Here is a 13,321-nt window from a genome sequence, read left to right on the forward strand (position 1 = left end):
TAACTTCATCAGAACAGTTTAAGAGTGACTGCAGGCTGCTACGTGTTAACCACACACACCTCTACACACATCTCTACACACATCGAACTGCCCGATTACTCCCCCTTTTATTAGTTTTATGAAGGAGATGTCCAGTTAGTCACCAAGGCGCATGATGTGTATGTGCTCTGCTCAGCTCAGCTCTGTGTGTTCGGTCGGTGTGTTTGTGTCTGTCCGACACCGGCATTTGTTTCCAAATGTTTATGAACAGTAATTTACACACATATAACTAAATCCATATATGCGGCCCTAAATAATGTCATCACACACACACACACACACACACACACACACACACACACACACACACACACACACACACACACACACACACACACACACACACACACACACACACACACACACACACACACACACACACCCACACACATACACACACACAAAGTGAAATATGTCTCCTCTGTAACACTCTGTCTAAACATGTTTCCTGTATGACGATGAGCTTTTGTGCTGCCCTCAATGATGTCATCACACACACCACACACACACACACACACACACACACACACACACACACACACACACACACACCACACACACACACACACACACACACACACACACACACACACACACACACACACACACACACACACACACACACCCTGGCGACCGGACATCTCCTTCATAATGCGCCTTCTCCTCGTTTTCCCAGCATTCACTGGATTATCCGTAAATCATACAAACAAAACTAAAACGTTGATTTATCTGTTTTCCCGTTTTGGTTTAAAAACTGAATAACGTCGGTGTTTTGGTTTTCCGAAAAACCAAAAAACAACACCGGTTCTTTTTTAAACTTTGTTAATATGTTTTGGATGCATTATGTTCTAGTATTTGTTCAGGCTGTTACATACAATTAGCCTCTGTTGCTACCTGCTGGTGGTGAGTAAATATTAAAATCAGTTAAAATTGACAACTGGTCCGCGATTTTTTTTTAATGTATCTGCCGGTCCTTGGCACAATAAAGGTTGGGAACCCCTGATCTAGAGAACATTCAGCAACTTGACAACACGTGCAGCATCTAGAGAACATTCAGCAACTTGACAACACGTGCAGCATCTACAGAACATTCAGCAACTTGACAACACGTGCAGCATCTAGAGAACATTCAGCAACTTGAGGAGACATGGTCTGGTGGAGAGGAAAGAAAGAGACAAACATATAAATAAATCCTCATCACAGTGTGTGTATGTGTGTGTGTGTGTATATGTATGTGTGTGTGTGATCTATTTTCAGCTCAGTTATAATGTGCACCAGGCAGAGCAGCCTCATAATAATCTTAGCGTTAGCATGACAACACGTTAACATGACAACACGTTAGCATGACAACACGTTAGCACGACAACACGTTAGCACAACAACACGTTAGCACGACAACACGTTAGCACGACAACACGTTAGCACGATAACACATTAGCACGACAACAGTTTAGCACAACAACACGTTTACATGACAACACGTTAGCACGACAACACGTTAGCATAATAACACGTTAGCACGACAACACGTTGACACTACACTAAAACGTTTTGAATTTGTTTTTATTATTTCAAGTTTCTTTTTCTCACATTTCCAACGATGTTCAAACCCAGGAGAAGACTACAACTGTCTGCCACGCTGCATCACCACCACTTCAGATGGAGAGTGTACTAGTGTTTGGGGAAAGAGTTTTTTCAGAGAGAAAAAAAAAGTTGAAATGTTTTTATTTTCCCACGTGTGTTTTGGCCCCTCAGGGCCTCCGTATGGAGCCTCTTCATTAGAGAGAGAGAGAGTTATAGAGAGACAGAGAGAGAGAGAGAGAGAGAGAGAGAGAGAGAGAGAGAGAGAGAGAGAGAGAGAGAGAGAGAGAGAGCGAATAGAGACGAGAGAGAGGGATTGTAGAGAGAGAGAGGAGAGTGAGAGAGAGAGAGAGAGAGAGAGAGAGAGAGAGAGAGAGAGAGAGAGAGAGAGACAGTTATAGATCTCTCTCTCTCAGACTTTCCCACATTAACTCCTGAACCATAAAAGGACTGGGAGGTCTTTCTGGGCTCAGTTTCTCCAGATAGGAACTCTGAAGAAGACCCTCCACCTGCTCTGGATCCACTTTAACTCTGAAGACACTCTGGATCCACTTTAACTCTGAAGACCCTCTGGATCCACATTAACTCTGAAGAAGACCCTCCACCTGCTCTGGATCCACATACTATATTTTTATTATAATTTTTTTACGTTATTATAGTTTTTCTTAAAATAGTTTTCTATCTGTGTTTTGAATTGTTGTTTTACTTTTGTGTCTGCACCACGACACCAAGTCAAATTCCTCTTACGTGTCGACCCACCTGGTGATAAACCTGATTCTGGTTCTGATTCTGATTCTGATCTGACATTAACTCTGAAAAGGACCCCCTGCTGCTCTGGATCCACATGAACCCCCTAAAGACCCTCTGAAGACCCTCTGGGTCCACATTAACCCTCTAACGGCCCTCTAAAGACCCTCTGAAGACCCTCTGAAGACCCTCTGGGTCCACATTAACCCTCTAAAGAAGACCCCCCATGAGTATGTGGACTAACGGCTCCTCCTCTGAGCTCCAGCCCAGGATTGAGGCTCCTCTCCTGGGCACTAACTCGTCCTCAGACCCCCCTCTGGACCCCCCTCTGGTTCTGGTGCGGGCGGTTCTGGTGGGTCTGGTTCTGGGCTCCTTCATCCTGTTTGCCATCGTGGGGAACATCCTGGTGATCCTGGCGGTGGTTTGTAACAGAAACCTCCGGACGCCGACCAACTACTTCATCATCAACCTGGCCCTCGCTGACCTGCTGCTGGGGAGCACCGTGCTGCCGGTGTCCGCCTCTCTGGAGGTCAGTGAACGCACCACCACAACCTCTCTCAAACACTTAAAGTATTACATCAAATACAAATATATAAAAAAAACTAACTGAAATAACACACATAAAAATAACATGTAATAGGTCAGTGAACGCACCGCCAGAACGTCTCTATAATACATCAAGTATTACATCAAATACAAATATATGAGAAAATATGTGTACCTGTGTGCCTGTGTGCAGGTCCAGGTGTTTCAGGTGAGGGTTAGGTGTTATTAAATATTAGTTTATATTTATATTGTGCTTCCTGTCCCCAGGTGTTGGATCACTGGGTGTTTCAGGCAGTGTTCGAAATGGGGGGGAGCCCAACATTTTTTTGCATATTTGTGTCACACAGATTAGAAATGTTGAGTTTCTGTAAATAACAGTTCTTGAAATAAATAATAGTCATTGTTCATGACAGTTTCTGAATATTTGTTTTATATTTGTAAATATTTCTGGGTGTTGCCATCTGTACGTGGTGGCGCTGCATTCTTTACGCTACTTACGTTGCTATGGTTACGGCGGTGATGCCGGCGCGGTATTTGAAATGTTCATATTGATATTCTTTTTTTAAATAACACTGGTTTCAGGTGTGTTCAGGTGTTTCAGGTGTGTTCAGGTGTGTTCAGGTGTTTCAGGTGTGTTCAGGTGTTTCAGGTGTTTCAGGTGTGTTTCAGGTGTCTCAGGTGTGTTTCAGGTGTGTTTCAGGTGTTTCAAGTGTGTTTCAGGTGTGTTTCAGGTGTTTCAGGTGCTTTAGGTGTGCTTCCTCTCCACAGATCCTGGACCACTGGGTGTTTCAGGTGTTTCAGGGGTGTTTCAGGTGTGTTTCAGGTGTTTCAGGTGTTTCAGGTGTTTCAGGTGTTTCATGTGTGTTTCAGGTGTTTCAGGTGTGTTTCAGGTGTGTTTCAGGTGTTTCAGGTGTTTCAGGTGTTTCAGGTGTTTCAGGTGTTTCAGGTGTTTCAGGTGTTTCATGTGTGTTTCAGGTGTTTCAGGTGTTTCAGGTGTTTCAGGTGTTTCAGGTGTTTCATGTGTGTTTCAGGTGTTTCAGGTGTTTCAAGTGTGTTTCAGGTGTCTCAGGTGTTTCAGGTGTGTTTCAGGTGTTTCAGGTGTGCTTCCTCTCCACAGATCCTGGACCACTGGGTGTTTGGTCGTGTGTTCTGCGATGTTTGGGCAGCTCTGGACGTTCTCTGCTGCTCGGCCTCCATCTTGTCTCTGTGCCTGATCTCCATCGACCGCTTCGTGGGCGTCTCTCGCCCGCTGCAGTACCGCTGCATCGTCACGGAGACCAGGGCGCTGCTCGGCATGCTGGGAGTCTGGATCCTCGCCGCTGTCATCTCCGTGGGACCGCTGTTCGGCTGGAAGCAGCCGCCCGCACAGGTACAAACATTACCCAGCATGCATGTTGGTAAAATCCTGAATGTCCTCTTCAATCTGAGAGTAACATGATAACAAAGGTATCCCAACTGTAGCTGTGTGCATGACAGGATGTATGATTACCTAGAAGAGCATCAGGACTGTTTTAGGCATATGATAGCTATGTGATTAACATGATGATTCAGCCTCTATGGAGATAGACATATGACGAGCATGATCATTTCTGATGTGGAGCTAATCTGAAGTAAACATTGAATACTGCTTTATATTCCTCCATCTTGTGACTGTGTAACTCCCTCTCTTGGATATCAGCATGTGAAGGACACTGTTCAGGAACTAGTTGATGCTCTGTATGTGATGACTACTTCCATTCTGGAGAGGATCACAAATACATGGATCCTGAGATTGAAGCTCAAGCCGGGGACCAGTGATTATTAACATTTTTAAGTATTCAGAAAAAGTCCGAATTTTGAAAAAAAAGTCAGAATTTTGAGAAAAGGTCAGAATTTTGTGATTTTGAGAAAAAGTCAACATTTTGAGAAAATGTCAGAATTTTGAGAAAAAGTTAGACTTTTGAGAAAAAGTTAGAATTTTTTGAAAAAGTCAGAATTTTGTGATTTTGAGAAAAAGTCAACATTTTGAGAAAATGTCAGAATTTTGAGAAAAAGTTAGACTTTTGAGAAAAAGTTAGACTTTTGAGATTTTGAGAAAAAGTCAGAATTTTGAGAAAAGGTCAGAATTTTGTGATTTTGAGAAAAAGTTAACATTTTGAGAAAATGTCAGAATTTTGAGAAAAAGTTAGACTTTTGAGAAAAAGTTAGACTTTTGAGAAAAAGTTAGACTTTTGAGATTTTGAGAAAAAGTCAGAATCTTTTGAAAAAGTCAGAATTTTTTGAAAAAGTCAGAATTTTTAGATTTTGGAGAACAAGTCGAATTTTGGAGAAAAAGTCAGAATTTTGAGAAAATGTCGAGATTTTGAGAAAAAAGCCAACATTTGAAAGTAAACTCAGTATTTTGTACATGACAGGATGTATGATTACCAAGAAGAATCGGTATTCCTCCATCTTGTGACTGTGTAACTCCCTCTCTTGGATATCAGCATGTGAAGGACACTGTTCAGGAACTAGTTGATGCTCTGTATGTGATGACTACTTCCATTCTGGAGAGGATCAGAAACACATGGATCCTGAGATTGAAGCTCAAACCGGGGACCAGTGAGATTATTCTAACAGTGCACCGCTGAAGCCCCTGAGTTGACCCCTGAGTTGACCCCTGAGTTGACCCCTGAGTTGACCCCTGACCCTGCTGTTCCTCCTCAGGACTCCTCGGTGTGTCTCATCACGGAGGAACCGTTCTACGCTCTGTTCTCCTCACTCGGGTCCTTCTACTTCCCGCTCTTCATCATCCTCTTCATGTACTTCCGGGTCTATGTGGTGGCCAAGCGCACCACCAGGAACCTGGAGGCCGGCGTGATGCAGGAGCGCCAGGCGGGGTCTCAGGAACTCACGCTGAGGATCCACTGCAGGAACCAGAACCAGAGCCACAACCAGAGCCAGAACCAGGTGCCTTAAACACTCACAACATCAGCAAATAACAACATAGAAACACATTAAAGCACAGACACAGAAATGGTTGGAGTTTAAATATTATATTGTTTTCCAACAGCATAAGAGACAGATTACCCTTCATCAAATGGGCCGAGAACATGCCTACAGTTTACTATATTTGACTATATTTTCTATTATTTTAAATATTTTTTATGTTTTTATAGTTTTCTTGTAATAGTTTTATATCTGTGTTTTTAATTTTTGTTTTACTTTTATGTCTGCACCATGACACCAAGTCAAGTTCCTCGTACGTGTCAACCTACCTGGTTATAAACCTGGTTCTGGTTCTACAGGAGAAGAGAATATATTTATACACCTTTTGAACTCCACCATTGGATCTTACACAGTCAGATGTAAACACAACAGTGTACCTTCTGACATGGTGTGATCACGTACACATGACACTGAAAGCTCAGTCTTCATGGAGAGACTTTGTGTACCAGATGGCCCCTTGCCAGAAAACTAAAAGATGAACTCATGACTTACAGAACTTTATTTTATGTCCATGATTCCCAGGATCCAGGTCGCAGCGCTCTGAGCCTCAAACTGATGAAGTTCTCCAGAGAGAAGAAGGCGGCGAAGACTCTGGGCGTGGTGGTGGGGATGTTCGTCCTCTGCTGGCTGCCCTTCTTCCTCGCCCTGCCCCTCGGTACCATCACTCTTATATTCATAATGATGCATGAATGATTCCTGGATGTTATCCTCTGCAGACCATTAACATGCACTAACACCTATAGCAGTGGTTCTCAACTGGTGGGACCCACTTTTGGGTCGCGGACCCCTTTTGAGTTGGTCACGGTGCGAGTGAAAACTAAAATGTGAGAAAAAAAAAAGTCCAACTTTTATTTGGAAGGCCGGAATTTCTAAGCCACTTGTCTGGAAATCCCGGAGACTAGAAACTTTCACGTCTGGTGAATTTGCAGGATTGGCTCCAGGTCGCCCTTTTTATTGATTACAGTTCAATTTTGATTCTAGAACCTTGATGCCCATCACCAGTTCAAACTTGTTTAAAAAGCATACTGTAGTTCTGTGAGGGATATAATCTGCATGGCACTGACATGTTGAGGATGTGGTTTTGTTCCATGGACTACATTTACTGAAATGTATGCTCTGTTCTTCACTTCACTTCAAAGTGTCTGCTGAGAAACATTTATATATATTACTGCGCTATTTTTGGTGAAATACATTGGAGTGTTTCAGACCTTTGGGTCGGGATTTATTGACAAAGAGAAAAAGTCCTGAGGCGTGACCAGTTGAGAACCACTGACCTATAGACACACTGCAGGAGAAGTCTCTTTGAAGTCTCTTTTGGTGCTTTTCCACTGCAGGACCTCGCACGGCCTAGTACGGTATGGTTAGGCCTTGGTAGGCCAGGCTCACTTTATGCTGCGTTTCCATTACAGTTTACCAACTGGGGTAGTAAATATAGCAACGCAGGGTAGGCGGGGCGATCGGCTGTTCGGCGGGCGGAGCGACGCTGCGTAAAACTGCCGTGACGTCATCTTCAATGCGAACCACAAAACCAAACATCAGCAAACTGTTAGCACTCAGAGCTCACAGCTCCTCATATTTGTTCAGAAACTAGACAACAGTTAAACAAGTACAAACCACAGACTGTCTGTGTCATGGCGAGTACAGTCGCTGGTTTATTTATGTCTGTATAGGCCGTTGTTGTGAGTGTGGACGGTCGGAGCATATACTGCGTTAGCTTAGCCGATCTCCATTCAGAAAACACGCATTTTAAAAGGTGTTTCGCCTGCCGTCTGTCTGCAGACTTGTCAAAGCATTAATTCATGGTTTTTACTAACCGGTATCAGTATGTTGTTACTTCGGCATAATTTTGAAACGTGTATTACAATTAAATCAGCGATTCTCTCTGACCATTCAGCAGTCGAGAGTGTTTACGTCACGAGTTTAGCATATTCAGGTAAGAACATCGATTTTGGAGGGCCAGAAAAAAGGAGAAAAAGTAGCCCTGGGCCGGAACTACCCCTAGTGGAAAAGCAAAACAGCTAAAACCGTGCTACGTGCTGCAGCGGAAAAGCGCCATTTGTGTCTCTTTGAAGTGTTTGTGAGTCTCTTTGAAGTCTCTTTGAAGTCATCTTGAGTCTCTCTGAAGTTATTTTGAGTCTCTTTGAAGTCATTTTGTGTCTCTTTAAAGTCATTTTGAGCATCTTTGAAGTCTCTTTGAAGTCTCTTTGAAGTCATCTTGATTCTCTTTGAAGTCATTTTGAGTCTCTCCGAAGTCATTTGTGTCTCTTTGAAGTCTCTCTGAAGTCAATTTGAGTCTTTCCGAAGTCATTTGTGTCTCTTTGAAGTCATTTTGTGTCTCTCCGAAGTCATTTGTGTCTCTTTAAAGTCATTTTGTGTCTCTCCGAAGTCATTTGTCTCTCTTTGAAGTCATTTTGTGTCTCTCCGAAGTCATTTGTGTCTCTTTGAAGTCATTTTGTGTCTCTTTGAAGTCATTTTGAGTCTCTTTGAAGTTTTTGTAACGCACTGCAAATGGTTGTATGTCTGCAGACGAGCTGCTCCTGCACACTGTTGTTATAATAATGATCAAAGTGAAGATCTTTGGGTTAGAATAACTTTGTTTCTGAGGATTTCCAAACTTGGAGAAACATGCAGCAGTGATGCATCATGGGAAGGTTTTTCTGCGGGTTTTCGTGCCGAGGTTCAGGAGAGCAGCCTGAGGCAGTATGGCCTTACAAGTCCATACTGAGGGAGAAATAATCCCTTCAGAAGCCTCCGATAAACTCCGTCTGAGGAGAGAAGTCCTCATAAGACCTCATAAGTCCTCATAAGACCTCATAAGTCCTCATAAAATCTGATATCACTCCGACACGCCGAACATCACCTCCATATCTGCAGGTCAACCACTGTGAGGAGGGGAGAGTATTTTAATATATAAAAGCACATACTTATATTAATACTGTGTGTGTGTGTGTGTGTGTGTGTGTGTGTGTGTGTGTGTGTGTGTGTGTGTGTGTGTGTGTGTGTGTGTGTGTCTGTGTGTGTGTGTAGGCTCCTTCATCAGCAGTCTTCGTCCTCCTGAGACGTTTTTCAAAGTGATCTTCTGGTTGGGATATTTCAACAGCTGCCTGAACCCCATCATCTACCCCTGTTACAGCAGGGAGTTCAAACAGGTAGTACTACTAATACTAATAATACTAATACTACTACTAATACTACTAATACTGCTAATGCTAATACTACTACTAATACTACTACTAATACTACTACTACTAATACTAATACTACTACTAATACTACTACTAATACTACTACTAATACTACAAATACTAATACTACTACTAATACTACTACTAATACTACTAATACTAATACTAATACTAATACTAATACTACTAATACTAATACTACTACTAATACTACTACTAATACTACTACTAATACTACCATCATCTACCCCTGTTCTTCCGTGATCCTCTGTTGATGTTTTATGGTTCCGTGTTCCTCTGATGATGTGTTGCTGTTCCGTGTTCCTCTGATGATGTGTTGTTGTTCCGTGTTCCTCTGTTGATGTGTTGCTGTTCCGTGTTCCTCTGTTGATGTGTTGCTGTTCCGTGTTCCTCTGTTGCTGTTCCGTGTTCCTCTGATGATGTGTTGTTGTTCCGTGTTCCTCTGATGATGTGTTGTTGTTCCGTGTTCCTCTGTTGATGTGTTGCTGTTCCGTGTTCCTCTGTTGATGTGTTGCTGTTCCGTGTTCCTCTGTTGATGTTCCGTGTTCCTCTGATGATGTGTTGTTGTTCCGTGTTCCTCTGTTGCTGTTCCGTGTTCCTCTGATGATGTGTTGTTGTTCCGTGTTCCTCTGATGATGTGTTGCTGTTCCGTGTTCCTCTGTTGATGTTCCGTGTTCCTCTGTTGATGTGTTGCTGTTCCGTGTTCCTCTGTTGATGTTCCGTGTTCCTCTGATGATGTGTTGTTGTTCCGTGTTCCTCTGATGATGTGTTGTTGTTCCGTGTTCCTCTGTTGATGTTTTATGGTTCCGTGTTCCTCTGTTGATGTGTTGTTGTTCCGTGTTCCTCTGTTGATGTTCCGTGTTCCTCTGATGATGTTTTATGGTTCCGTGTTCCTCTGTTGATGTGTTGCTGTTCCGTGTTCCTCTGTTGATGTGTTGTTGTTCCGTGTTCCTCTGTTGATGTGTTGTTGTTCCGTGTTCCTCTGTTGATGTTATGATGTTCTGTGTCAGGCTTTTATCCGGATCCTGCGCTGCCGCTGGCGTCGGAGGCGTCCAAGCTTCAAAGGTTCTGCCGGTTCTTCGTGTCGGCAGAACTCCGGCAGCTCGTCCTTCCTGAGCGGGAGCCGGCAGCCGCTGTCCAGAAGCCCCGTCCCCAGGCCCCGCCCCACGTGAAGCCCCGCCCCACGTGAAGCCCCGCCCCGCGTGACGCCCCGCCCCATTCTAAATATTTATAATGTTCGTGATGTTTAAAATGTTATAATTGTTCTAAATGTTCCAAACTTCAAAAGTAAATTGAAAACAAAGTACAACATAATTATTATTTTTTAGGAGTTAGGGTTTGAAATGTGTCGCTGAGTAAAACTGACTGCAGACGAGTGGGAAAGAAACAACAGGAAACTAATTAATAAAAAACTATAGAAATGAAACTTTTAGGACAGGATTTAGTTTTAGATTTATTTGTTGATGTTTTTTACATTTCTGTTTTTTATTTTGCAAAAGAGCCGAATATAGTGAGATATGATATTATTATTCAACTTTAAATGAGACAATGCTGTTAAAACTATACATGAAATCATGCAGATTTTTTTTTTTAGTTTGTTTAAATAACCAACTTTAGTTTAAGTTATTATTCTTTGACCTGTTCAACCCGGAGGCCCCTGCCCGCGGGGGCTGCGTTGTTTTTTCTTCTTCACGAAACTGTGTCTCAGGGCTTCTTAACATTTAAAAACCTTAATGTGTCATACCCGATTAAAGGTGGGGTAGGTAAGTTTGAGAAACCGGCTCGAGATACACTTTTTGTTATATTCCATGGAATGCTCTTAACATCCCGATAGCAATGAATATCTTAAGTGCTTTGACCAAAAATCCATAAAATAATGTCATCTGTGGAAGCCGTAATACTGTAAAAAGCACGACCAATCATTTTAGCCGGCCCGGCTAAAATAACTGGATGGCCTACCTGCCTGTCAGCCTTCCATCTGTGCACAAACTTATCTCGTGCCCTCATTGGTCATGTGCGCGTTCGTGTGTGTTGGAGGAGGGGCTCTATAAGGAAGTGGCAGATTTTCTCCGGTTGTGTATTTTCAAATTCTAGCAATCTCGAGCCGGTTTCTCAAACGTACCTACCCCACCTTTAACGGGAAGAAACTCAGCTAACTGACGATACGAACCATTTTTATCCTTATTACATATCGGATGTGCACAAACAAGATATCGATTAGCAAGCTGAGATTCCACAGATTCTAGGGGTACAAGTGATCAAAACTCGCAAAAACAGACATCACAACACGGAGCTTTACGAAGCAAAAACGGGACATTGTCTTACATTAGCTGTTGTTCTGATCAAAAGTTGTGTTCAATGGCATTAAAACGATAAAAACGCTGCTGAAGGTTAATCCATAGGTTAATCCAATGTGTCTGTCACTTTGAAATGGTTACTGATAATCCATCTTCATATTTATATCAATAACAGAGTTTTCATATTAGCTGCTATGATAGCCACCAGAGTGTATGACAGCCTCCTGTTTTGGGCATTCTGGCTGCGCATCACTCATTCACCAATGGGTAATGTTTAAATGGATTTTAGGAACCTCCCCTCGATTCTATTGGCTCTAATGGTTCAACAGAGGTGTCAATCATCAAAATCAAACAAGGGGGGCCAGAGATAGGTCAAATCCACCCAAATGACCCAAGAAGTGGGTTTTGTTTTCTAAACCTCTCTAAAAAGGTCAAATGTCACTTGTTTTGCATCAATCTTGATACATGGTACTTATTATATGTTATAGTTTGGATTCCTAAAGCTTTTAGTCTACTAACCCATCATCCAAGTGTAGTTTTCACCAGGGCCGTCCCTCACTACAGGCCAATCATGCAGACTGCGTGGGGCCTCATCTTGCGGAGGGAGCCTCAACTGAGCCGCACCTATGCGCTTATGCGGCGCAATTAGTGTGGATCTGCTTTTCAGTAATGTTTTCCTTTTGGACGGACACTATAATTAAAATTGTTTTACTATGTTCAATCTGAATTTACTTTAAAATAAAAAAATTCTATATTGATTCTGACTTTTCTACGTCCAACTCACAGGTTTATCATTACTTTGAGAAAAAAAATTATTAATTTAACCCTTTTAGAAGTGAAGTTATAGTAATTTGTTCTGGGAATGTCATTTTCGAGCCTGAGACCTGAAAAACAGGCTCAGGGCTTAAGAGGTTAAGGTATTTATTTATTCTAATGAAGAGAATGTGTTCACATTTTCTAGGGGAACTACAGCTGCTGTGTGTGTGTGTGTGTATGTGTGTGTGTGTGTGTGTGTGTGTGTGTGTGTGTGTGTGTGTGTGTGTGTGTGTGTGTGTGTGTGTCAGTTTCATTTCGCATTCCTACAGATTTGATCTTTCCTCAGTGTGTCAGAGTTTAAAAACAACACACACACACACACACACACACACACACACACACACACACACACACACACACACACACACACACACACACACACACACACACCTACATTCCTGCAGCAGGTCGGACTCGTTGGACATTTCTCTGACTGCACTGTAAAAACATCCTGACAGCTGATTGGTGCAGGTGTGTTCCCTCCCACCAATCACAGCACTTGTTGTTCCCATGTGATCTCTGTAGGCAGGTTCTCTCTCACACACACACACACACGGAGTGAGAAGATTTGACGGTTCAGTTTGTATGCAGAAAGCTGAAACAGGAACACAGAGAAACACCACATGTTCTGACAGAGACACACAGGTAAATATATTGACAGGTGAACACACACACACACACACACACACACACACACACACACACACACACACACACACACACACACACACACACACACACACACACACACAGGTGAGCAGTATCTTTGCACTCAGGAGTTTAATACAACACGGCAAGAAACGGCTGTTATTATCAGGAGGTAATATTCAGTTTGGTGTGTGTGTGTGTGTGTGTGTGTGTGTGTGTGTGTGTGTGTGTGTGTGTGTGTGTGTGTGTGTGTGTGTGTGTGTGTGTGTGTGTGTGTGTGTGTGTGTGTGTGTGTGTAGTTTTACCAACGTACCATGAACCATGAGTGACTTTTGTAGATATTTAACACAAACGCTAATTGTTAGGTAGCTTGTGTTCTTAATTTCTCATGTTCATTAATTCTACGGAAATTCATTCTGTATTTTTTTTAACCTCAAAGCTGATTTATTGGTCCTAATTCCTCCAAAGGTTTGT

The 13,321-nt window shown here is 42.6% G+C and overlaps 2 protein-coding genes across 2 annotated transcripts in view; both read left to right on the plus strand.

Moving 5' to 3' along the window:
- The first annotated feature begins 2,599 nt into the window (after positions 1–2,599).
- On the plus strand, positions 2,600–10,265 carry LOC117490553 (alpha-1B adrenergic receptor-like). Its single transcript, XM_034140320.1, has 6 exons — positions 2,600–2,896; positions 4,031–4,282; positions 5,599–5,841; positions 6,403–6,535; positions 8,908–9,029; positions 10,097–10,265. Exons 1-6 carry the CDS (start codon positions 2,600–2,602, stop codon positions 10,256–10,258), a joined length of 1,209 nt encoding a protein of 402 aa, XP_033996211.1. The 3' UTR covers positions 10,259–10,265.
- Positions 10,266–12,741: 2,476 nt separating this feature from the next.
- The window catches only part of LOC117490685 (arf-GAP with Rho-GAP domain, ANK repeat and PH domain-containing protein 1), a 22,292-nt gene continuing 21,712 nt past the window's right edge, over positions 12,742–13,321 (plus strand). Inside the window, exon 1 of the mRNA XM_034140464.1 lies at positions 12,742–12,844. The gene's annotated coding sequence lies outside the window, so the exon portion shown is untranslated. The remainder of the gene's footprint in view (positions 12,845–13,321) is intronic.

This window comes from Trematomus bernacchii, unplaced genomic scaffold (assembly GCF_902827165.1).
Source record: "Trematomus bernacchii unplaced genomic scaffold, fTreBer1.1, whole genome shotgun sequence".
Classification (NCBI taxonomy): Eukaryota; Metazoa; Chordata; class Actinopteri; order Perciformes; family Nototheniidae; genus Trematomus; species Trematomus bernacchii.

Excerpts from the sequence above, each read along its gene's own strand:
- LOC117490553 (XM_034140320.1), top strand. The coding sequence starts at position 2,600 with ATGTGGACTAACGGCTCCTCCTCTGAGCTCCAGCCCAGGATTGAGGCT. Across the intron at positions 2,897-4,030 it reads CGGTGTCCGCCTCTCTGGAG|ATCCTGGACCACTGGGTGTT; the intron begins GTCAGTGAACGC and ends TCCTCTCCACAG. Across the intron at positions 4,283-5,598 it reads GGAAGCAGCCGCCCGCACAG|GACTCCTCGGTGTGTCTCAT; the intron begins GTACAAACATTA and ends GTTCCTCCTCAG.